This window comes from Poecilia mexicana, unplaced genomic scaffold (assembly GCF_051168715.1).
Source record: "Poecilia mexicana isolate PSO_F unplaced genomic scaffold, ASM5116871v1 scaffold_18, whole genome shotgun sequence".
Classification (NCBI taxonomy): Eukaryota; Metazoa; Chordata; class Actinopteri; order Cyprinodontiformes; family Poeciliidae; genus Poecilia; species Poecilia mexicana.
Genome location: NW_028263387.1, coordinates 15,884,322 through 15,908,704, shown reverse-complemented (window position 1 = coordinate 15,908,704; position 24,383 = coordinate 15,884,322). Strand labels below are relative to the sequence as shown.

General features: G+C 40.0%; 1 protein-coding gene across 4 annotated transcripts in view; it reads right to left on the bottom strand.

Moving 5' to 3' along the window:
- The window catches only part of ptprda (protein tyrosine phosphatase receptor type Da), a 167,272-nt gene that overhangs the window by 71,145 nt on the left and 71,744 nt on the right, over positions 1-24,383 (bottom strand). For all 4 annotated transcript variants that reach the window (XM_088015914.1, XM_088015916.1, XM_088015915.1 and 1 more), the window contains exons 3-4: positions 20,850-20,995; positions 17,838-17,979 (exon numbers count right to left, since the gene is read on the bottom strand). In XM_088015914.1, the coding sequence (XP_087872040.1) occupies positions 17,838-17,979; positions 20,850-20,995 (288 nt within the window). The remainder of the gene's footprint in view (positions 1-17,837; positions 17,980-20,849; positions 20,996-24,383) is intronic.

The window sequence follows — 24,383 nt, the reverse complement described above, 5'->3', positions numbered from 1 at the left end:
CCAAGAGGTTGCATACCTGACAACATGATTGGTCTGTAAAAGTTAAATACATGCAGTCTGTGTTCCCTTATTTACCACAAATCAAATTTCCTGGGATTTCTGACCATCAAATATGAAGGCGTATGTCTAAAGAAAATGTCAAAACTGGTTACATTTAGCCAAGGCTGGACTACCAGATGTTTTGACTGGTCACTTTCCCACAAGTTGGGTTCAGAAACATCCTACTCCCTAGTCCAGGATATGTTGGCTGATTTTTGGGACTATTTGCCAATACGATCCCAAAACACTTCAAGTCTGACCTCTTCCATGAGGCCAATATGTAAAAGCAGACAACATGGCCACCGGGATCATAGGAGTACCTTAATGCCATCTGTTAGAAGGAGAGAGAACTGACTATTTAACCCACTGACCCCTGAAACCTACCAAGTTGAAATGTGTAAAATTATAGGGAACTTGCAAACCAGAGCATTTTTGACCTTTGACTGGTGGTAATTGGATGTCTTCACCACTATCACAATGAAAAGTCTTACTTATAATTATTGTTGTTGAGGGGGGGCGGAAGGGGGGGGGTTCCTGGTCACGTCCCACTGGGAGGACACCCAGGTTCAATGTTGCATGTTTGGGATTCCCAAACATGCCTTCAGTGACACATTTTTGGATAAGCAGAAGATGGTGAATGAGGCTGGAAAGAGGGTGTAAAATTGGGAAGAATCTCATTTAATTTCCAATCTCATTCAAAAATTCTTAATTGTTGTAAAAATCCATTTGAAGCATCATTTGTGCTAGAAATTTATGTTTTAATGACTTGTAGGTTATTTTATTGTTGCACAAAACCTATTTAAAGGGCACCAAAAGTCCTCTACGCGAGTACAACTACAGTTAATAGACCAAATGCAATATAACTTGAGCACAAAGACACCATATGCAATATATGAAAGTCATACCTGAAAGGTGAGATTAATACAAAAAAAAAGGGGGGGAAAGTTCTAACTTATTTCCCTCACTTATCCTATTCTACCTCGCTGAAAGCTGCTATCTCAAGGACATTCACTAAGACAAGGGCAATTTCTGCTTTACAGACCCGTACTGTATATTCAACAATGGATCTACACACTAAATGAGATGGAAGGGAAAGAAATGCTGAAGTCACCTTCTAAAGAAGTGCTGAGCACTGGTGCTTGATATAAAAAGACCCCCAATGACAATTTGCACACATTAGCCACTGCCAGGCTATCAGGCCATATGAGTGTGTAGTGCCAAGCATTTGGACGAGTATAAAAAGGACATTGGCTCAAAAAGTACCTCGGTGAGCAGATTTTTCTCCAGAATACGTAAGGCCATTGGACAGAAACTCACCCCATTAGCAGATTATATCTATTGATCACGCTCACAGAAATATGAGCGCAAGTGAAATCACATTTTCCTTGTATGACAACGGGGGCCACTGCAGTTATCGACGTGTTGCTTGAGTGCTGCAATAAATTCTGTACAATTTGCAATTATAATGCAGTTGTCACCAGAATCCAGTATCTGTCTATACATCGACATTAAACTGTATACAGGCAGTTTTTTGTTGTTGTTTTTTTTTTATCAAGTAGGGTAAAAACGGATTTTTATGCCGTTAATCAGATTAATTGAGCTTGAAATGTATTTTATGTTTGCTTAGTTTGTTTTACTTCAAGGTTTGCTATAATGTTATGAAGGTTTAGAATGGATTAAACTCTTAAATCTGGTAAAAAAAAAAAAAAAAAAAAGAAACAATTCCCATACGACAACCTTCACAGTTATTAGCAACCCTTGTAAAGATGCGACCTTCATCGTACTGAAAAATGAAACGTAAAGATGAAAACCCAACTTTTAGTTTCTTAGGAACAATCCACTATCTCGAACACGCCATGCTCTTTCTGGAACATGGTGGCGGCAGCATTATGCTGTGGGGATGGTTTTCATTCACATGGATAGATGAATTGGCCAGATGAAATAAGACGAAGAGCAACCCTGAAAGAAAACATTTTAGAGACTGCAAAACCATGGTGCCCAAAGGTTTTGTCCCATGGGACAAATTTGTCAAATCAAAAGTACTCATAGGACAAAAATGTATTTTCTAAAGTTAAAATTTAACATGGTAAAAAATATAAACTAAGCACGTGATAGTGTATGTGATGTGTTTGATCAAAAACAGGGTTTCCACGTTTCCCTTATTAACAGAAAGGTTTGCATATTCCTTTAAGAAAAGAAACATAACAAAACAAAACAATTTCTATTCTCAACAACAACAACAACAACAGGATTTAGGTCACTGTTTCTTTAAAATGTTTGCCACCCAGGGAATTATTAGCAAAGTTAATTAGAAGCAGATTCGGGTGCACCAAAGTCTGCTTTTGAGAAAAAAAAAGTCCTTCAATAGATGTGGTCCTGTTTACTATTAAGAGAATGAAAACAGGGTGGTAGCTAAAAGATGAGTAATTTTTGTTGTTCTTAACGTTTTCCACCATGAGAACATTTTTTCCTAATCACAAAGAAAAAAGTCTCTACCTGCATCGATTTGCAAGCCGAGCAAATTGATGCAGCTGTGCTTCGATTGGACACGTTGGACATGCCTTTTCTAGCAGACTGACGGCCAAACTATAACGGCCAAGTCAAAGTCTGGGCTGGGCATTCCATATGTATCTTTCTATAAATGTATTAGGTGTTTTCTGTTGACAGCTTTGTAACAATACAGAGTGACATGGAATATTAAATATCTGTATCCAACCTGTCAGATTCATCTGCATTTCTCACTGTTTTTTTTTTTCTATTCAGCTTGAAGTGGGTTGGTGCTGCCAGATATCGATGTCCTAATGCACTTTAGCGTACACCTTTAAGTAGAGCAGACTGGACAATTTATCTGCAACAAGTATATTGATATTTACACAGTTGCCTGTGGAGATGGCTTAACAATATTCTGCAGCACAAAGCAATATAACAATTCCTCTTTTATGAGACCAAAAACACATTAGGCTCCAAAAATAACCCAGTAAAGGGAGTCTGAGAAGAAAACAAGCCTTTGTTGAACAGAATGGTTGGTTTCAGTGAAAAAAAAAAAAAAGAAGATAAAAAAAAAGAGAAACCTTTCTGGTCACATTCTGGCTTTAGTTCTGTGGTTGCTGCACAAGGATTGGATTTGATCCGACCTTTTTTCCCCCACCAAGCGGAACAAGACTTTTCACCCCGCGGTTGAGGATATTCTTCAGGGAAAATCCCCGTGGGCCGTAATAAGATATATTTGTTGGATCTATTTGAGTGGATACAATCTGCTCAAAGAGGCTGTCACAGGTCACTTGCTGTGGCACGAAGGAGAAAAATGTGTCGAGACGTATTGTTCTTCTAGCGTCCAGCCAAAGATGCTGTGAGAAGAAAAAAAATAAGAAAGAGAGAGAGAGAGAGAGAATGTGGTGCTAAGATGTCAGAAATGACTGAGGCCCAGACAGCGTAGCGCTAAAGATTATTTTCACCCAGGTTCAAATCAATCCGATTCTCACGATCTCGTTATAAGTTGTCTGCCAGGGAAAACAAAATAAAACAAGCGAAAATCCACTAAATATTATCTTTAAAGTATGACAGCAGTACTTATTTTTCTCAGCAGCCTGAACCAAACCCATTTTCCCAACAAAGCAAAACATATAATTTGAAACTGAGGGACAGTGATTAAAGATCTTTCCACACACAAAAGTCCAAAGAAGAAGAAGTTGGAAAGCGAACAAGACAGTGCTCATCATGAAGGTAATCATATATTGCTCGGAGCACCACATTGATTGGGGACAGAGTTTTTTCGGTCTTTGCGAGTGCATTAGCATGTCGAAATTGAACTGACACCCAGTGTTTTATTAACTGGTCTAAAAATGTTATTAAAAAGAAAATCCATACTCATAATTAAAGCCCAGTAGGGGAGAGTTGGATGTTTAAACATTTATTTATTTTTATTCTAGCGGTGCGATGTTTGAAATATTAAAAACCTCAATTTCTTAAGCTTTTCAGAAGATACCTGGAGGTTTAGGGTTAAAGCTCAATCATATTTACAACTGTAGTTCCATCAAAAGCAACGTTATTTCCACAGCATAATACTTCCACCACCATGCTATTTTGCTTGTGCCTCCAAAAAACAAAACAAAACAAAACAAAAAATCACCACACAATATCATCCCTTTAAGCTTTTGGATTATTTTATCCAGGACTGCCTTATTGATGACGATAAATCTCAGCTTACGTCTAACATTTCAAAACATAATATTTAATTTTTTGTCCACACTTGCACCTCTGTAGCGCAAAACTTAATTTCCGTTTCATTTTTCCAGAAAGAGGCTGTTAATTTCAGACCGCAATAAACACAAAAACAACGCCTGATGCAATTTGCTTACACTTTTGCTTTCTTCAACATGCCTGGTTAATACATCAGTCCAGAGACGATCTGAGCCCTCTTTAACAAAATGTTCGTTCAGCTCCAATTCCGCTGACATATTCAATTATCATTATTATTATTTATTTATTTTTTTGCCCTGGCATGGGAGACGGAACTGTTAATTACACTTTTGTTTTCACACAAACAAAATTACTCAACCAAACGTAAGAGGTCTCGATTAACAAAGGGAGGCAGCAATTTTGTTTGGTGCCAAATCTATGACGGCATCTGTTCTATTTTTCCTCTCCCCTCCCCCCCACAGCCCCTGTAACAGTTTCACAGTTTTGCCAATATTATCACAGGTTTTCTTGCTCTGCCTCCAAGTTCTACTTTATGCTGCGATAAAACTGTGCACCGTTACTGGATAGGGACTAATGATTGGCAGGTTCTAAATCAGTGCCCACCGCTTTGCTTTATCAGGGACCCACAGCTTGGTAGAACAGTCTATAAACTGGACATGAACCTAGTTCCTTTACTCCACACACCATCCGTCGATCCGTCCTGTAAACATTTGCAGACGATGCTCAATTTTTGCTCAGCTTTTGCTTGATTTTAAGGCCTGAAAAGCAACCGAGCTTCAGTTAAATCAAAGCCTTCCTTGTGTGACGAACGTTGAGCCTGATTTTAAGGTTTGATCAAACTAGTCAAGAATTTAAATGCCCTCAAAACTTCAGAAACTATGTACATGTTATTGCACAGCTGAGGTCACTGTTTACAATCAAACCTGATTTCAGAAAAACATCAACAGATAACGGATAACTGCTTGCCAGTTTACAAATGAGTCAGTAGAGGTCCTGGAGGTCAAAGTAATCATGATGGAGGATTCGTGTTTGCTTAAAACTCGGAAACTGTTGACTTTAGCCAAGGATGGATGTTTTTACATAGGCCTTAGAAATACAGAACGGAAGTACACTTTATTGTCCCACAGTGGGGAAATTTTGATGCAACAGCAGCAGCCTTGTATCTAATAACTTAAAAACATGGTTTGGTTTTCCAGTTGATTTTGTGTGCAGCCTGATGGAGCTTTTGATTCCTTTTTTTTATTTTTAGTTTCTCTGCGGAAAGCTCAGCCTAAGGAGGACCATCCGCTGGGCTATTCTAGTCCTGGAAAAAAGCAAACAAACTTGTTCACTGTAAAATGATGCACACGAAATTGGTTCAAATGACCTTTGAGGTTTCGCAAAGTTATGGGAAATAACGTTCGCTTCTCTAAGGTGGTTGTTGACCTCTTTCTCTTTGGCGTCATGTTGTGTTAACACACATCTGTGTGCTCCAGATCAAAATCTAAAGTCCTACTGAAGTAACAAGGTTTATTTAGTTTCACTTTGTCATTATTCTTCAAGAAATTCGGCAAATCAGTCCAGATTTTTTGGCCAAAGACTACTTCTTGTAATGCAAGTTGTGCAGACAAAAACCCATGTTTTTCTCTGTAAAAAAAAAAAAAGAAAAAGAAAGCAGCAGTAAAAGCTTAGCTGGGCTGGAGGAAAATATGCTTCAGTTTAGCTTATTAGGTGAATCTACAGGTACAGAGCTTGATAATGAATATTACCATGAATGCACCACTGTTGACTCAAACTGCTAATTTCATTTCACTGTAATAGAGGTTTTAGGGGAACATTCCCTGTCTGGCACAAAGTGGCATTAAGTTTTCCAGGCTTGGGCCCTCTAAAAGGTTGTTCAGTAATTCGCTGAACAAATACAATCTCTTTATGAAACCTGTTAAAAAAACCTAAAGGCAGGCAGGCAGCCAGCGGCCATCGACTACACACTAAGATGTTATTTTGCTGCGTTGCCTTAAGAGGCAGAGAAAGAAGAAGCCGTGAAACACTATCTGGACTGTTCTTCAAAACTGAAGTGATGATGAATGTTGGCGTAAAACAGGAGGAGGAAGATGAAGGTACAAACTCTCTCCTTACCAAAAGGTTCCTAACCGTCTGTCTGAGTGAAAAATGGCATCTTCTCCCGCCTTTGCCCCACACTGATTGTTTCTTCCATAAATCCCCTTTGAGACGGTGTAATTAATTGAATGCTGCTTATTTGTCATTAAAAATCCCTCAGCTAATGCCTGAGATTATGAGAGAACCATCGTAAAATCAATCTTATTAATCACAAGGCGCTTTTCCTGCAGAAAAACCTTCACAGGTGAACAATCTGAGCTGTTCTTATACCAAATGACATTGCGCAACTAGTTTGGAAAACTCTTAATTTGACTTTGGGCCTTGAAATGTGGAGAAAAACAAGCAGTTTTCATCATTCCCAGCAATGGCTATCCAGGAGAGCTTTTTTTCCCCCTACATTTGTAGAAAGTGAGTTGCACTGAGTTTTGAGGCGCAGCCAGATGTAGTCATAAAACATCTCATCCTTCAAAGATCTCAGAATAGACAGACTGACCAGATTTAGTATTTATTGATTCAAAACTTCTAGTTTTGAATGTAAAAAAAAAACAAAAAAAAAAAACACTGGAATGACCCTTCCGAGCGATCATCCGACCCGCCATCATCCACAGACATTTATCACGGCCATCGCTGATAGGGCAAGATTGGATCAGCCAAGCGGAGGGCATGCAACAGAGATATACGCCACTTCTGGCAAGGCACTCCAACTCTCCACAGGCCCGGTGTCATTCATAAACATGACGGATTAGCTGTGATATTCCTCCATTTACAACGCAAGTGAAGGGAGTGGGAGGAAGAGAATGAAAGCAGAGAGGGAGTGTTAGTGTCGGATGCCCCTTTGGGGTGGTGCCAGAATGGATGGGTAAAGAGGGAGATGAATAGAAGAGATGAAGCAGAAAGGGCGGAGAGGGGGAGTGGGGGTGCTTTCTCTACAGGCCTGGCTGGACAAGAAGCACAGCAGGCGGGAAGCCAGGCACAAAACTCTATTTACACTCTGATGACCCCCGATGCCCCTCCCTCCCTTCACGCTTTTTGCTTTACAGACCACACATCATCTCAACCAGATTTACGGTTTTGAGTAAATATCACCCAGGGGCAAAAGGCAGACAATGTTTTGTCATAAGAACCCCCTGTTTTAGATGCAGATGCTACGTCTACTTGACGTTTCAAAACTTCCGTCTAAGAATTATTTTGAGGATATGTGACCCAACTTTTGTATTTTTAGTGAAATACTTAACATTTTTGGCAGTACTGCCAAACCCTCCACAACAACAGGAACACATGCAACCGTGATGAACACTGATTTGTGATATCAATTGTGATTCGGGCCACATGTTCCGCAATTCCATTTCACCACTTGTTGAAAATCTGTTCGTCAGGGGGGGAAAAATGACTTGCATGAAAAATTTGCAAGCGTGGTGTCCAGCTATTGCATTAGAGACATTCTTTGTGATTGTAATATTACACACACAGACAAAGTGATGTTCATTTTTATAGTTATAAAAGGTGTAATGGGTGATTATGACTGCCCTCTTCAGTGATGACCATTATCAGCTTGAAACTATGTAAATCTTTATCGGGTAAAAAAATAATAATAATAATAATAATAAATGGTTGACCACTAGGGGACGCTAAGAACAGGATACAGAAAATTTCTAAGCCCAGTTGACAGAAGGTTGGAGCTTGAGGCGAGAACGCAACCAGGCGTGAGCAGCACCTGGACGGACTTGCTCAGGACGGCATGGACTCCTTACATTACTGACTGTAGGTCCAGTTATTTTAATTAGAAATACTTGATAAGATGCCACTATAGGCTGATTGTTTGTGCATCGTCTTCATCAACAGCATGGATTAAACTTAATGCTTGTATTTTTCCTCCATCATTTCCACAACAGCCTTTAACTCTTTATTAAATCTTAAAAAGGAGAGTATTGCAAAGTAGCCTCTCCTGTCTCTTTGAGGTAAATAATGTAAGACATATACGGTATTTGATTGTCTGGTTTAAAATTTATTGCCTCAGGCTGGTGAGAAAGGTTTGAAAATGTGTGTGTGTCAACATTTGTCATGAACTGAAACCGAACTGGAAGAATCACATTTCTTGAACTACTGTTAGAGAAGCTGGTCTGCAAAACTGAAGCAAAAAGGAGCGTTTTAGAAGAGCACAAATCTCAAATCTGTTGAAAATAAAACACTACACACACAATAAAACACACTGAATAACAGAGCGTGTAATATTTTAGCACTGGACTTTGAGATGCAATATTGGAGGATCTGTAGGTTGAAAAGTGTTCAAATAAGTTTAAAATAGGGTGATATCATCAGCTTTAGGTGATAATAAACATGACCAACCAAATATTGCTTGCTATAAGTTCAACATTTAAAAAACTTAAAAAGGTACAAATAGTTAAAGTCAAAGCCTGAAAGGATGTGATGTTTTGAAAGTTAAACAATTAAAAAAGCTCAAGGATTATAACATGTATTCAAATAATTATTAATTTGGTTTGTTTTAGTTGCAAAACAAACTAAAACAAAGATATATATTAGCAACAGCTAATATATATCTCAACATCACAGTGCGGACTAAAATGTCATTTCCTATTAAAATGCAAAAGCAACGTATGGCAGAATTTATGCCTCTGATGTCTGTATTACTTCATGAAATGTCATCTAATCAGCTTTTAAAATGTCTCCACATAAATGCCTTTGAACTTTAATCACTTGCAGGACTTGCTTGAGAGCACCAGATATCCTTTGCGATTCATGACTCGGGATTGCTCCATTTGAACATAGGATAGCATTAGACTGAGACGAATAATCTAAGAGATGTGTGGCATACATGTCTGTGGGAACCCACTTTATAGGGGCTGACTTCCCTCTGAGAAAGGGAGAACATAGCACTAGGAATTTCAATAATTCATCTAACTAAAAGCTTGCTACAGAACAAGCAAAAGTATAGAGATTATTCAAGCTTGCTAACATCCTGCAGAGAGGAGCTATTGGCTTTCAAAGAGCCCTAATGGAAAATGGGGTTATGTCAGGCTTTTCAACGTTAGCCTGCAGACATTTTCTTGCAAAAGTGACTTTAGGAGATGATGGGTATCTCAACATGCTGCGGCTGATGTGGCTGTAGTACAGAGATGTCTGCAGTGCCCCATGTTTTGAGATTTTGCAGGCGATGTAACATACAACAATATGTAACGATGCATTTTTATTTCTCTTCAATTAATTGGTAAAATAACGCTCAGTAAAATAATGCAAAAGATCTAATCGCACCCCCACCTTCCAACAAAGTTGTCGGGTTCCAATTAGCAAGCACCCTTACATAGCTTGAGAAGTTTCTCAAGATCATTAGATGCATTAAGGATGACCCTGCAGTATCCAGTTAATCTAGTAGAAAATTACTTTGGAGCGGCGCTAAGATCAAAGCTGCTAATATTAGCAACCCCTTGACTACCTGGCTCCGACTTACACACACTCCTTATTTTATGACCTTGTGTTTCCTCTGGGCAATGAAATATTTTTCTAGGAAAATTGATCAACTTTAGCCAGAAAAAAATTACAAAATGCTGCAAGAAGCTGCGTCTAGGCCAGGTAACTTTCAAGTTTCTGGATGAAGCAGTTTCAGTGAACTGGTTAATTTAGCACTGTCTGATAAAAACTTATCTTTACAAAATTAGAGGACAAACTATACATTTTAACAAGTTCTAAAAACGGTAGTGTAAAATCTTACTGCCATTACAGCAATATTTAAATATTTTAAACACTTAGCAGATGTTGGCATGCTACCTCAAAAAGCTAAGATGATTAGCATGTATGATAAACACTAAATTAGCAACTCTACATGAACTGCACTCAATTACCAATGGTGTAGAAGCCATTTTGAGTTAGCTAAATGTTGGACCAAAATAAGACCTGTAGGTGTCACTAAGACACAGCTTATGGTTCTTTTAAAATTAAACCAAAGCTTATTTGTCAAAGTCAGACATAGTCATAGCTAAATGATATGTACATTTACCTCTTCAGTAATTTTAGACCATCATGCATAATTCTACAAGCCTAAATGGTAACATATTGTTAGCAGATGAGACCAAACCAAAAAAAATAAATAATGCAATCTAAACTTCCTGCTTATTGACAAGCTGGCGTTAACATGCAGTACAGCTGTGTGCTACAGGACGTAAGAAAAGTAGTCATCTACAGCTTATATGAATGGTTTGTTAAAAGTAAGGCTTGGGTTTTCGATTTGTTTTTCCAACAGTGGTGTTGCTAAGGCCGCTGGTTTAATATTGCCATGTAAAGGCAAAAATAATAGGAGCTCCTCAGGCAGCGAGTCACATTAAGGTGTTTGTCGTTTTTCCACAAAACCTTTTTCAAAAGAATTTGAAAAGCATCATAAATCGACATCAAATATGTCCATAGCCTCTGTCCTATTTGACAGATTGTCTTCCTGTCTTATGGGTTAGCAAGTTTCACACAATCAGAGTTTAACACGCACTATGTAAGCTGGATAGTTTTCTGTTTATTAGTTTTATTGGCGATCAGGGTTGATGAGGACGCCTGTCTAAGCACGTCAGGAAATGGACAAGGGCACCTCTTGACCATATGTGTGGGAGTGACAGCTGGACATGATGTCCATTTAATTGGCCTGTAAACCTTCAAGTGGATTTTGTGAGCACGTCTGAATGCTGACATTAGCTCTTGTCCGTATATTTGCCAACAATACAATGCATTTTATGACCACTGTTGAAAGAAGATGCAGAAGCGTGTTGTGGATATGATTACAGGCCACACATTGTAATGAAGTAGTATCAAATTTTAATATATATAGTTTTAGACAATCTAATTTAAGAAGAGGCCGAAAAAATATTTTTACCATGGAATCCCTCAGGTCTTTTCTGCAGCTAAGTCTATCGGCATCATGCATGAGAGAACTAATACGTCATTTGTCAGAATCAATATTTATCACTTTTGGATGCCTTTCACTTTTATTAAAGTGAGCACAGAGCCACGACAGAAGAAGCACCATCTATCACGGTCAGAGCGAAGTTAAAATGCCCAACAGGCTCCGGCAGATGTTTTCTCACGCGCTATGCAGACTCTTAACGCCAACATCCATCTTGCTGGCAGTGGTTGCGTTTTAAATCATCTTGCATTACTATTTAGATACAGATTTACTTTTGTGATTAAATGCAAAGGTTTGGCATTGGCAGTGGATACAATTTTTTGTTCTTTAAAGAAAAGATCAATTTCTGTGAGGACAGTTAGCTTAATCTTTTAAATTGCTTTATATTTTATGAAACATTTAATGGATGTGACGATAATAGACTGTCTTCCAGTGAGACATTCTCACTCAGTCACTAATATCTCAGCATGCGAAGGTGCAGAGACTCTTTAAAAAGCTCATTCACATGCAAAGCATTAAAGCAGCAGCACTCCACTTCGTCCTCATTATTTAGTTCAAGACTGTGCTGAATAACTGTCTTAAAACATGTTTGAGAAAGTTACAGAATAAAAAAGTAAATCAGCAATATATGTATCTTTTTTTTTTTTTTCCGTAAAGAAATCTTCTGACAAAATTGAATGTTCCACACGGCAGCTCAGGTCTTGCCATTTTCCGATTTTCTGCCTCTAAACCAGAGAATTGTACAGTAGCTGCTGGCTAACTTCTCTCCTTTTTTTTCAAGCCACTGATCACGAACACAGCAATTTAACAATGGTCACTCGCTTCTTTCCGGGTGCTACATTTGCTCCGACAGTCGGAGACAGCTGACACAGCATTTATCTTCCTAAGCTGTTTAAGGACGTGAACGGGCTTTTCTTCGTTTTGCACCCTGTGCTAGAGGTCCGTGGGCTTCAAAGAGACAAATGAAGTGATTATATTATTACTGTTAATAAGAAACTGGAACTGTAAAATTATATCCAACAACCAGTGAAAGTGCTTTGGAGTTTGCAGACATGATGGAATCGCTATGCCATTTACCATCTACCTAGTGCACTTTTTTTGTTGTTTTTTTGCAAAGTTGTTTGTGATAAACTATTTCTTTTGATAATTGAATGCACTTCATGAACTGATGATGAAAAATTTGCAAAAGCTGGACTTTTGATATGATGGAGAATACAGACGAAAGCTACCACAGCACCAAGAAGGTAAAATGTCAGAAATGTCTCTAAAACAACAATAGTTGCTGCCTATAAGTCACAGAAGGGTTATACACTCACTTCCTGGGACAATCAGAAGTCCTCTTTTCTTCATGAAGAAAGAAAAGAAAGGTTGGCATGTGAAATGTTTATGTTCTCAGCAGTATAATTCAAAAAACAATGAACTAGTGGGTGCTGCTTGAAGCAGTTGCCCAAACAAAGCCTATTCTTTCTATAATAGTATAGTGGCAAAACTTGTTTGCTAAGTTGCTTCTTAATGAGCTGAATAGACCAAGAGACTAATGTGACTATCTGCCCAATGCCAAAACTCTGGCCCAATTGCATAATGAAATCAGTTTCACAAAATTGTCTCTAAAAGGAACAACAAGGCTTCTGGAACAATGTCCTTTGTAGGACTAACTTTGATAAAACTACACAGCATATAGCCACAAAACCTCTCGTAAACTCTTAAGCACAGTGATGATGAGGTGATGATTTCGATTTGTTGCCCTGGCCATCTTGAGTCAACCAGGAACCTTTCTGTCCACCAAAGAGTTTATATGAGGTCATCTGCCTAGCAGTGAGGCTTGTCTAAAACTGGAATCAATATCACAATGATCCCAAACGCAGCAGACAAAGTCCTGATTAAATACTGCAGAGGGATTTTAAGAGAGGTGAAAAGTCTGCAAATGAGTTAACGGGTGGCAAGTGTGGGCCAAAATCCTGACTGTCATACAAAAAATGACTACCTTATGGACGTTTGGAGTTCACTTTTAGGTCTTTGCACAGTTCATCACTCCCAACGCCTCTCTTGCCGACTTCCAGACAGAGACTTAGAGGAGCAGCAAAAGCAAGATGGACTAGCAGCGCTTACCTCCAACCGATGGTGTCACCCAGGACATGTTACTGTAAAATATTCTCCCTGCTGCCTGAATATTGAGACGCTAGCATGTCATGACAGTCACTAAATACAACAACAGTGTCTTCAGTAAGAGGCTTCTTCACAGTTACTGAAAGACTGACTGCTACTGGAGAACTTTTCTCCATCCACAGTGACTCTCTGAACATACTTGGATAGTATGAGTTGCATTTAATTTCCATGTGGGATAAAAATAAGTACTTTTTAATTCAATTGTATTCCTTTTGCAATGAATAAATACTGGCAGTGTGAAATCTGTGTTTTTGAACACTTAAGAGTTTCAAAAACTGTTAAAAATGAGGCCACTGTTTTGATACGAAAACCCTTGAATGGGACAAGGATGTACTTTCTTTTTACAGTACCGGTATGGCAATCAACAACTCATAGACATTAGTTACGAATGAATTAATGTATTTTAGCTGAGTGCAAGAATATTCTTCCCCCCTCTGCTCCCTAGAATGGCAACAGGAAGTGGAGTGCATATATTGTATCTAAATAATCACTGATCACGTAGCAGCTTTTTCACAGAGGAGGGGAAGCATTCGTCGTAACTACAGAGCTCTGACCGCGCCGTCGCACCATTCCATACAAATGGAAATGATGCTTTCTGTTCTCCCGTCACAGGAGAGCGGCTTCCCATTTTCCGCTCCCACTGTCAAGTTGTGCACAGCTGCATAAGTTTTGCTGGCTTGTGTGCGGGGCAACAGGAAATGGCTGTTGACAGCATAATGGGACTATGAAGATGCAGTATAAATCCTTAATCATGCCTGAATCATGAACCGCGGCACTCAAATGCACACATCATTCTGCTGGAGCTATTAGCAGAGAGGACGGAACCCAGAAAAGTGTCGCGACTACATCTTCCAAAGTTTGTTTCTTCCCAGATAGTTAATAGATTTCCAGCTGCGCTAATACTGTATGCTGGTGCTATTGTTACAAGCTCTGCAGGCGTACTCGTGTATATGCAAATACGGCGTCTTCCGCTTCCAAACGACATCAGACAAAACATAACTCCGATTGTATTGCAGCAGTGACTCCCGTAACGTGCCGTTTCTTCGTCTTCGACCCTTTTTTATGTCATGTGGAATTACCCGGCAAATCTAGACGAGTTACATTTAAAGACTCCAGTCATATGGGAGTCTGTTCATCTCACAGTTAATCAAAACCGAGCGCTGAATGAACGGAGGGGGTGGAGGGGGGGAGGGAAGTGAAATAAGCCAACCTGTATCTCATAGCGTGGCCTGGCAGATTTGACTCAGAACATCATTACGTTTCAGGGTTCGCCTTTCATGCAAATCACCTCTCCAAGCCTGGAAGTTCATTACTAATGGCAGTTCCCATCAAGTTGGAGAGCCATCCGAATACTAATATCCCCCCTGCGCTTCGGATTTTGTCACCTCCAGTCCCCCGTCTCCTCATAACGTGCAACAAATGTGGTTTTCTTTCATAGAATTAGGCGCCTGCCGCCCCCTGTGGCGAGCTACCCACAGCAGATGCTTTGCAGTTGTTTCCACAGACCATTGGAGCCTAAATGAACTAAGAGAGCAGTCACTTTATATGTATTAGGCTGGGTGTAATAGCACTTATCTTCATTTGCTTGACTTGTTTATTTCTTCAATCCCGCAACACGCACTCCCCCCTAGAAGCTTAATCTTCCTTTATGAAAACAGCCAAAATTGGAAATAACATTGGAGACTGCATTAAAACATACAAGTGTTGCTCTATTCAACACAGAGTGATGAGTATTTTTGAACAGAGTAAGCTTTTTGGCATTCTAAAATATGGATAAACCATTCTTGAGTTATTTCTGGAATCTCTATGCATACAGTATGAATAGTGTGCCGTCACTTGGCCGTGTTACTTCACTCCCAGTTTTTACCTTGGCTACAGCTAAGGCCGTCGTATTTGTCAGGAGAGCATCAGGGTTTTATTGTACACGTTTCGATGCACAGACACAGAAAATTATTTTTTTCTAGAGTTCCTGAAAGTTTTTATTTTACAAAAACTAAAACACACAATAAAAAAGATGCTTTTTTCAGCTAAAACTCTGTTTTTCTTTGTTTAGGAAATTACGTTGCCAGAGTTGTTTCATCCAACTCTTGCAGCGCTAGAGTATGTGTTGTAGAAAACTAACGCTGCACATCAGCATTAAAACACTATCGCCATGGCGACACATGGTTGGTGACAGCAGCACGACGTGGCAACGCTTTCGTTCCGCAGAGACCAGGAAGCCGGTCAGAGTTGGTTGGATGATACGGAGCATTGCAGGAAGGAAACCTGGAAAAGACAGGAGACTGGGGTGCAGGTTCCCATTTTCTTTGTTTAGATCAAAACATATAAAATCTGCAAATGGTCCAGCCAAGGTCCAGACATGACTCTTATTTAAAATCTGTAGACAGACTTGAAAATTGCTTTTCTCAGATGTTCTCCCTTCATTCGGACTAAGCTTGAGCTTTTTTGAAGAATGAGCTGAAATGTCAGTCTTCAGATGTGCAAAGCTGGTGGAGAGATACCTCGAAACACATTCAGCTGTAATTGCAGTGAAAGCCGGTTCTATGCAGCATTATCTAAGGTGGGACAACCACAAATGGATTATTCTACACCAATTTTCTTTCAAGTGTAAAGCTCTTGTTAAGGTGGGTTGCTATGTACTTCAGCCTCCAGTTCCCCCACTAACGTTGGTTCATCCAAAGTTAATAACATTTTATTCCATTTCCGTTAATTTCCTGTAGATGCAGCCACTGTGATGGCATTGCCACAAATCTCTGAGATATTAAGCTGTGATTTTATGTACTAGCTAATTTTTTATATATATATATATATATATATTTTAACAATGCATCACATCACTGCTGACACTTTGTTCAGTCTAGATTTCTGCAAGCAATTAAAATTAGAGCACATTTATTTAAAAAATGAACATTATTACCTGAATCATTCACAAGGATGAGACGGTGTATACGTGGGAGGTAATATGATAGAGCACAGTTTTGTATTTGAACAAAAGCAGAAGAGAGGAGGAGGAGGAGAAAAAAAAGCTTGCTCCTGTTTTTCTTTTTTTGGTTGCCGATAGGCCTCTACTCACCCTCAATACATTGATGGAAAAGGAGAGAGAGCAGAAGAGCAAAATGGAAATAGTAATAAACATGCTAATGCTAGGCCGTGAAGCCGGGAAGAGCAGCTTCAATCCGTCCCTCAGCTATCTGCTGCTGCGTGTGTGTGCGTGTGTGCGTGTGTGTGTGTGTGCGTGTGCATGAAGAGGAAATACAGAGATAGAGACAGAGTGAGAGTGAAAAGAAAAAAGAATTGTGCAAGGTGTTGTATGTGAGCACACCTGCACACCGTGTGCACTCCCTGAGAAAACAGCAGAGAGCCGCATGTGAATGTGCCCACCTTTCTCTTTCAATCGGCCCCTGGAGACAGTGCAAAGGGCTCTTTTGGTGGCTCATTGGTGAGAAAAGAAGGGAGGGGGAGGGATTCATGGTGGCGGTGGGGTTTCAGAGTCACAGAGCCAGTTTTTTTTTTATAGGTTAGAAGCACCTCTTTCAATAGAAACTCATTTTCCATGTTGTGTAATTGCAGAGCATAATAGAGCACACCTCATTCAAACAGCCCAAGACCCTTTTTATTATTACTCCAAAGCTATTTTCTCCATTCACAACCCAAACAAGTCATGTTTGAGAGAGATATTACACTGTCTTTTGAGCTCAGGGCAAGCACAAATTTGCCTTTGAAAGGATTGTTATGTCTAATAAAGATTAAATTTTACCCAGAGCTAATTACAAAGGAAGACAACGTCATCCGGCGAATTTTCCCATCTAACTCTTGCCCTGACCTTTCCTGTCCAGATTTGTAAAGCATGCGTTTTAACAGCTAGTGATCACTGGAAGATGCAGCCTGAATCAACCTGCCACTAGGACTCCGCTACGAACAATAAACAGCACGCCAGTTAATCGGATAAGAATAGCATGCTTTTCTTTCTTTTTTTTTTTTTTTGTTCTTCCCACAGACGATCAAATGAGTATCACAGCTGAAACACGGAGATGAAAAATGACTGATTTGAAAATCATTGCTGAGCTTTTTTCATTAAACCTCCGCAGGCTAGAGAAAAGGATGGCTATTTGCATAATTTAACTGGCATCTTAATTATTGTGTCAGGAATCGGTATGCAAATGTCTTAAGTCACTTAGAAACAAAAACTTACTCGGCTACACAGCTAATGGACTAAATCTTATCAAGTTAGGATACACAGCGTCGAGAGGAACCGGGGTTTATTTGCACACAACAATGACAGCAAAGACCAAATAAACAGATAAATGTAACCTTACCTGTTACAGGTAAAGAGACGTGCATGTAAGAGGTGTATGCGTGTTGGACTGCTTTGTTTTTTGTTTTTGTTTTAATTTCTTCCTTTGGGGGTTTGGGGGGCTGATGACAAAAGACCTACCACGTAAAACAGTCAGCCTGGTGGTGGCGCTCGTCTCTCCAACACTGTTGGAGGCGACGCATTCGTATATGGCTTCGTCTCGGGGCGTGCGCAACGGCTGAATTCTTAGCACGGAGCCAGAGCCATCGCTGAACTCTATCACCTGCAGGTGCGAGAGACAGGATATGTTAAAGGAGATTTTTTTGTTCACAATGAGTGAGGGACCTTCCACAGAAAATAATATCAACAACAACTGAAAAATAAAGTTAACGACAGTTCAACAACAACGATGGAGACTGACGAAATGTGCTTCCTATGACAGAAACAGCCGTTTGCCTACCTTAATGTAAAGATTTTATTTTATTTTTTTTGTATATTTGTGGATGTTTATTGAACAAGTAAGGATAGCTGCGCATTAATAAGACTTTTTGTTGTGTCCAGGTTAGGCACGGGCCGGGATGAGTGTCTCACGGCGTGATATTTTATAAAACTAATTAAAAAATAGTAGGCGATACAAAAATATAATAGATTACCTAAAGCAGAAACAATAATTCCTAGTAATATATTATTACATTTATTATAATGTTATAAGATTTATTTCTTGTTTGATTTCTATGAATAAAAATATTCCATAGGCTATTTACAAGTGGTTTTTCAAGTACATATTGCATTAATATTGTGTTTTTGCTGTCTCTGCTCGTCATAGACTAAGTATAACAAGCTGGTATTAACTTAGTATATATGTCGCCTGTGGCTTGCAACTATAGTCTTAAATCAGCATTAATTAACAAGTATGACAAAACATTTTCCAAAACGTCAAATCTGTTTACCATATAGGCAAGGTAAATGTCCTATAGCTTTTGCTAAGCTAGCTTATAACATCATTAGCTAGCTAGTGTGTGGCAGTAGCTAGTCATGTAAAATGTATTATGGCGCCATATTTTTTTGAAGTTAATTTTTTTTTCCTGAGAAACCTTTAGTCCATTTAATGCTAGCTTTGTCTTCTTGTCTATTACTAATGATTGTATTTAGCAGACAGAATGCATTTTGCAGTTTTCAAGAAAAAAAATGTCGAGTCCCAACCTCTCTTTTTCACTGAAATGTGTGTTCAGAAGTATATCTAAAAAGTCAAATTTGTCTTTCTGTTAAGTAACAAAACATCCGTTAGCCTTCTTTCAGCTAGCTGACAGGCAGTGTGCATTAGCAGGTGGATTAGGAGAGGGCTGCACTACTCCAAAACACCCGGCGAAAACCCTCATCACTTCTCTATTTTCAGATTTAAAAAAATCCCGCATTAGCTAGCAATTTTAGCTAGCTAAGGTTGCTAGGTAAAAGATTAGTGTCAGGTATGCTAGGAGCTGCAAAGTGCTCCTTTAAACAACGATAGAAAAGCTTTTTCTGCCATCTCCATAAAAGAAAATGTAATAATGCAGCAACTGTGCAAAGGAATATCGTAGCAGTCCTAGCCATTCAAAACTGACATATTGTTACAGGTAACCGGCCCATGCCCGCTCCAGATATATATATTATAGATATTAACTTTTAGTAAATGAAACCTAGTGCATTAACTGATGTGGCTGACTAACTTTAAGAATGGGGCTGGATGTTTATTTTGCACAGATATTTTGTTGCAGAGTGAATTTTAAGTCTGAATGTGTCCCACTCTTAAAGCTAACATTCTGTCTCCTGAAGGGAAAATGCATCACACTGGATCGTGTCAATGGGACAGAAAACAAGCACAAACAGTAAACGGTGGTTTGGTATTTGGTTACGGACATTTTGTACCATGGGGTGAGGTTTGTGGTACGAGAGACAGGACCAACTTTTGCTGGACGAACGACACATAAAATGCTTCACAAACAGGTGTTTGTTGTAGCTTATTCAGCTATCGTTGCATGCTACGTGTTGTATACTCACTGATTTTAGAAAGATCTGTGTCATAACTCAATCTCTCTTAAGCATAGAGGTAGATTCAAGTAAAAGATAGGCCTGAGACCACTTTCTCTCCCACACACACAGGCACACGCAGCCACACACAAACACACCGAGGCCTACAGACATTTTAAAAGTACACAGTATATCTGAGCATGTGTTAGTTAACAAAACTCTGCAACATTTCACTGGCCAAGCTAAAGCAGTGTTGGCACTCCAGGTGTCAGCAGGTGATGGTAAAAACAGCCTCCTTTCTGAGTTTGGGCCAAAGAGCAAATTAGAAAGGAAGTTGTGGGGCTTCCAGAAGGAAATGGGTTTTCGTTAGAAGATGAGGTGGCAGTGCATGATTGAATGGGTGCAGAATTGTAGCAGAGAGCGAGCCCCCGCGGGGCAATGGGTGGATGAATGGAAACTAACGTGTTAGCATTCAGCTGGACGTGCGATGCAAACGCGATGAACTCTGATAAGATTGGATTTCTGTAGGCGTGAGACGCGAAAAAGAGGTTTGAGCTCCATTAGGCCTTTGGGAGCTAACAAGTATGGCCGCCGTGTAGCAAAGAAAAGTCCAGAGGACTGACAGAAATTAATAGAAATCTTATCAGTGCTCTGCAATGATTCTGTGATGGTGTTAAGCTCAAATGTGGATTAATGCCGACTGGAAATCAAAGCTTCAGCCAAAATAAAGAGGGTGGGATATGCATTCGCATAAAGATGCCACAAAGCAAAAGGATCTTTCCAAGTGAAAGTGCCGCTTCCCCTTTCACTTTGCATGAAGCTGGAAAACGTGGTGTGATGCTAATGTAAGGATCTGGGTCACACCACAAGGACTTTTTTTTTTTCTAATCTGCCCAATTGCTTTCCGTTTGCAACTTATTCAAATTTATCACTGTATCTTTCTTGTTAAAACTCATGCATATTTAAAGCTGGGTCAGCGTGGTTATTAGAGGCCGCTAATGCGTAGTGGCAATTCGAGGGGAGGGGGGAAAGCAAGCAAATGGGACTTGCAATGCAATGGATTGTGTTGCAAGCAGAGCCAAAAGAGCAGTGCTGAAACATTCCGATTTTGTCGAGCATTTTACATCAGAACAATAGACCTAATACCTCAAATCTCTGGTTGCTGACTCTCTTCCCCTTCTTGTTCCACACAATCTTCGGCTGTGGGTCTCCGGTGGCCTGGCAGATGAAGGACGCCACGCCTCCCTGCACGCCTGTTTGGTCATTGGGGGTTCTTAAAAACTTTGGCGGTGCTGGAAAGACACACAGAGACAGAACAGAAAGGAAATTGCAAAAAACTGTTAGTGATCACGTTTATTGAGCGCACGCAGAGAAATTCTACTTTCTTACCGAGTCAACATATCTGCACACTTAAGTCAAAAGATAAAGTTGATGCAAATGGCATGAGACTGGGAATCGAACCCAAGACAACCGCGTGAAGGATGACAGTCTCTGCATTCGGTGCGCGCGCTAAACCAACGGAGCCAACCGCCCTTTAAGAAATCTTGTTCAATGATGTATTCAGTTTCATTCCCATTACATCATATAAAACATAAAAAAGAGAAATTAATTTTTAAAACGAGCAGAGAAATTTAAACGTGATATAGTTCACGATAACAATTAGCAAGTCCGGTTTGCCATTTCTCCTACAAAATTGCAGAAAATTTGCATCTAAGGGGTAAGCTTTTCTATCACATGTTGCTTGGCTGGTGGATTAGACTTGAATCCTCTGTTTAGGACCATAAAGTGGTCGCACCTTTATCAGTTTTATTAAGATAGATTACTCGATGTTACACTGTCAACATTTTGTTCTCTCATAATTTCCCAGTCTTAGCTGCTGCACATCTCTCTGCTTTTTAAAAAGAAAAGCAGCTGCAGTCATTACTAAGCTTTAAATCAAAATAACACAAGACGGAAGCAGAGACAGTGCTCTGTGGTAATGAAATACAATGAATGTGTGTCAAAACGGTTTGTCACTGTGAGCCTTCTGTTGCTGGAAATGTTATTCACTAAGTTCAAGATAACGGCTCTGTGGCGAACAAGAAAAAGCTTAATTAAAGCTAAAAGTGCAAAAGATAGCGAAATCGTGTTTGCTTTGTGCTGATCTGGCGGGGTTTGGATTTTCATAATGGTGGAGTTCTTTAACAGAAATTAAAAGTATTAATAAAAAGCCCAGACTTCTGTTACAGTCCAATAAATGCAACTGCCCATCAGAGAAGCTACAAATTTCGATTCGTGGACTTCACGCTCCAGTTAAAAGTTTGTTTTAAAAGACATTCGTCTTAGTAGTGAAGGATCTATAACATTTTTATTGGTACAGCTGCAACGGGCGACAGTTTTGTAAGCGTATGCAAAACGTACTGATTTAGAGACTGGATAAGTCAGTGGAATTGAACAGTAATTTTACCAAACAGAATAATAAACTGAACTTGGCTGCATTGTTTGATAACTAGATAAGTAACTCAGACAAGAACGTATGTAATTAACTTCATTGAACTGCATTGACTGTTGGTTGGCTCTACATAAATAAACTGGACTGAACAGATGACTCCAGGTGTTAACTGGCAGTCTGGGGCTACTTGGCGTCTTTTGGTAATTCTAAAAAGCGTCAAGAGAAAGAAATGCATGTTTTGACTCATCCGTGCATGTTTGAGGTCAGTAATCAGGTCTTTCTTTAATCATCTCTTAAGCAATTCTTTTTTTCGTGTTTTTAGGTGATGCCCGTTTTACTATTTTTTTTCATTCAAGTGATATTTAATGTCGTTTTCTTTGCCTATGATTTCTTATTTTCCCGTCTGAATGACCTTGCGTGTGAACAGTGCAAAACAAACAAACTTGGTCAAAGCCTGAGCTCTGGCTTCGGTGGGCGGCGCAGCTCCATCTGTGAAACAACTGCTTCCCTTTTATCAATCAATTCATTGGGCTGTTAGAGGGCCGACCGGGCTGCGGTAATGCCGACCGTCTCAATCGCCTCATCTGTATGTGTAACGACGTGTCATTGTGCCCGTTCTACTCCCTGTCTGACCATGTGCAAACTGATTTACCACCCCTCACCCCACAAAAAACCTCTTTCGGATTGTATTGCCCAGAAGCGGCGCAGGCAGCGGTGCGATTGAGGGACAAATTAACCTGCAGGATTCGTGGAGAGGTGACATAAGGATGTGTGGTCGGCAATCAAAAGGGCGAGCAGATAAACAGGCAAGCAGCTTTCCTTCACTGGGCAAAAGAGGCTGGGAAATCGCTTGATTTCCTCACGGCCTACCACTTCCTTTACTACTCGCAGACATCAGCAACCCCTCGGGTTTCCCAATAATAATGATCATAATAATAATAGTAATGAAAAAAACTGCTGAGGCAAAAAATATTCCTGTATTTTTTTCTGTCTGGAAAAATTAGAAGCATCTTTGTGCCATTTGCGCACAGGTATAGCTGCATTTTCACTCCAGCTAATTTGACTTAGCCGGAGTGCGGCGCACGCTGGCATCCGACCAAGAAGGTGCTGATGGGTAATTGATATGCTATTGGGGTTGTTTTCGCTCCGGGGCCATGCATTACGGCTCGCTGCGTCTCCATACGCCGGTTGTAATAGACTTCTACAGCGTGTACGGGAGATCAGCGCTGGAGGTGAGGGGAATGGGGTTGTTTGGGGTGGGCTGATGTCATCGCACAATGGGGAATGATTGAGGCGTGACGTGAAGGTAATGGTGTTTTCAAAGACACGGCCGCCGATATCGCCATCATGCACTCATTTTAGGTCTGCTGCTGACAAACATCAATTTTGGGAGCCTCCTCGTATGGCTTCAGGTAGATGGAGGCTGATTGAAACCTCGTCTTTGTTCCAACAATGCCACGACTGGAGCCGTGACAGCAAGCAATAAGATATGGCCCGTGAAGAAGAAGAATGGAGGGGGAAAAAAAAGGAACATTTTGCAAACCATAAACACACGGAGCTACAGAATCTCCCCCCCCACGACTCTTTTTCTGCGACCGTCTTAGAAGATGACATCATCCCCAAAATTTGTGGGTCCCATCTGTTTGATTGTAATCCTGCTAATCTGAACAGAAATTAATTTCATTAACAGAGACTATCATTTAGAATAGCATGCGGGGCTTTGTTTCGCAGAATGAGTCCAAACTGAAAGATGCTCCTTTCACCTAAGCCACACGTGCACATCTCCTCCGAGAGGTAACCATAAGCTGCATTAATTAATACTGCGGCTGGGAAACTGCTAATCCACTGCTAAGCTGCTGCCGGCAAACAAATGAGAAGCGTAAAGCCTGTCACAAGTTAAAAGGCTGGTGACGAGAGTCTGCGACTGCCCTCCCTGGAGGTCATTACATAACCTTGATCACTCTTTGTTCACACGAAAAGAGCAGGGAGCTCTTCGGAGCGTTCCCACAGTTCCTCTGATGAGTGTCAATTCATGCTTTGCTACCTACTATTTTATAGCAGCATGATGGAGAAAGTATCATTTGTGTCAGAACGGGAAAAGCGCAAAAAAAGATCTAGGTGTGAACTGAGGAGCAGCCTTCGTAAGGCGAAACTTAAGAGATTTTGAAAAATAAAGTCACACCTGCAAGTCATAATACGGATTCTTGATATGAATGCGACTCCAGCTCAGATTAAAATAAACCCGGTGT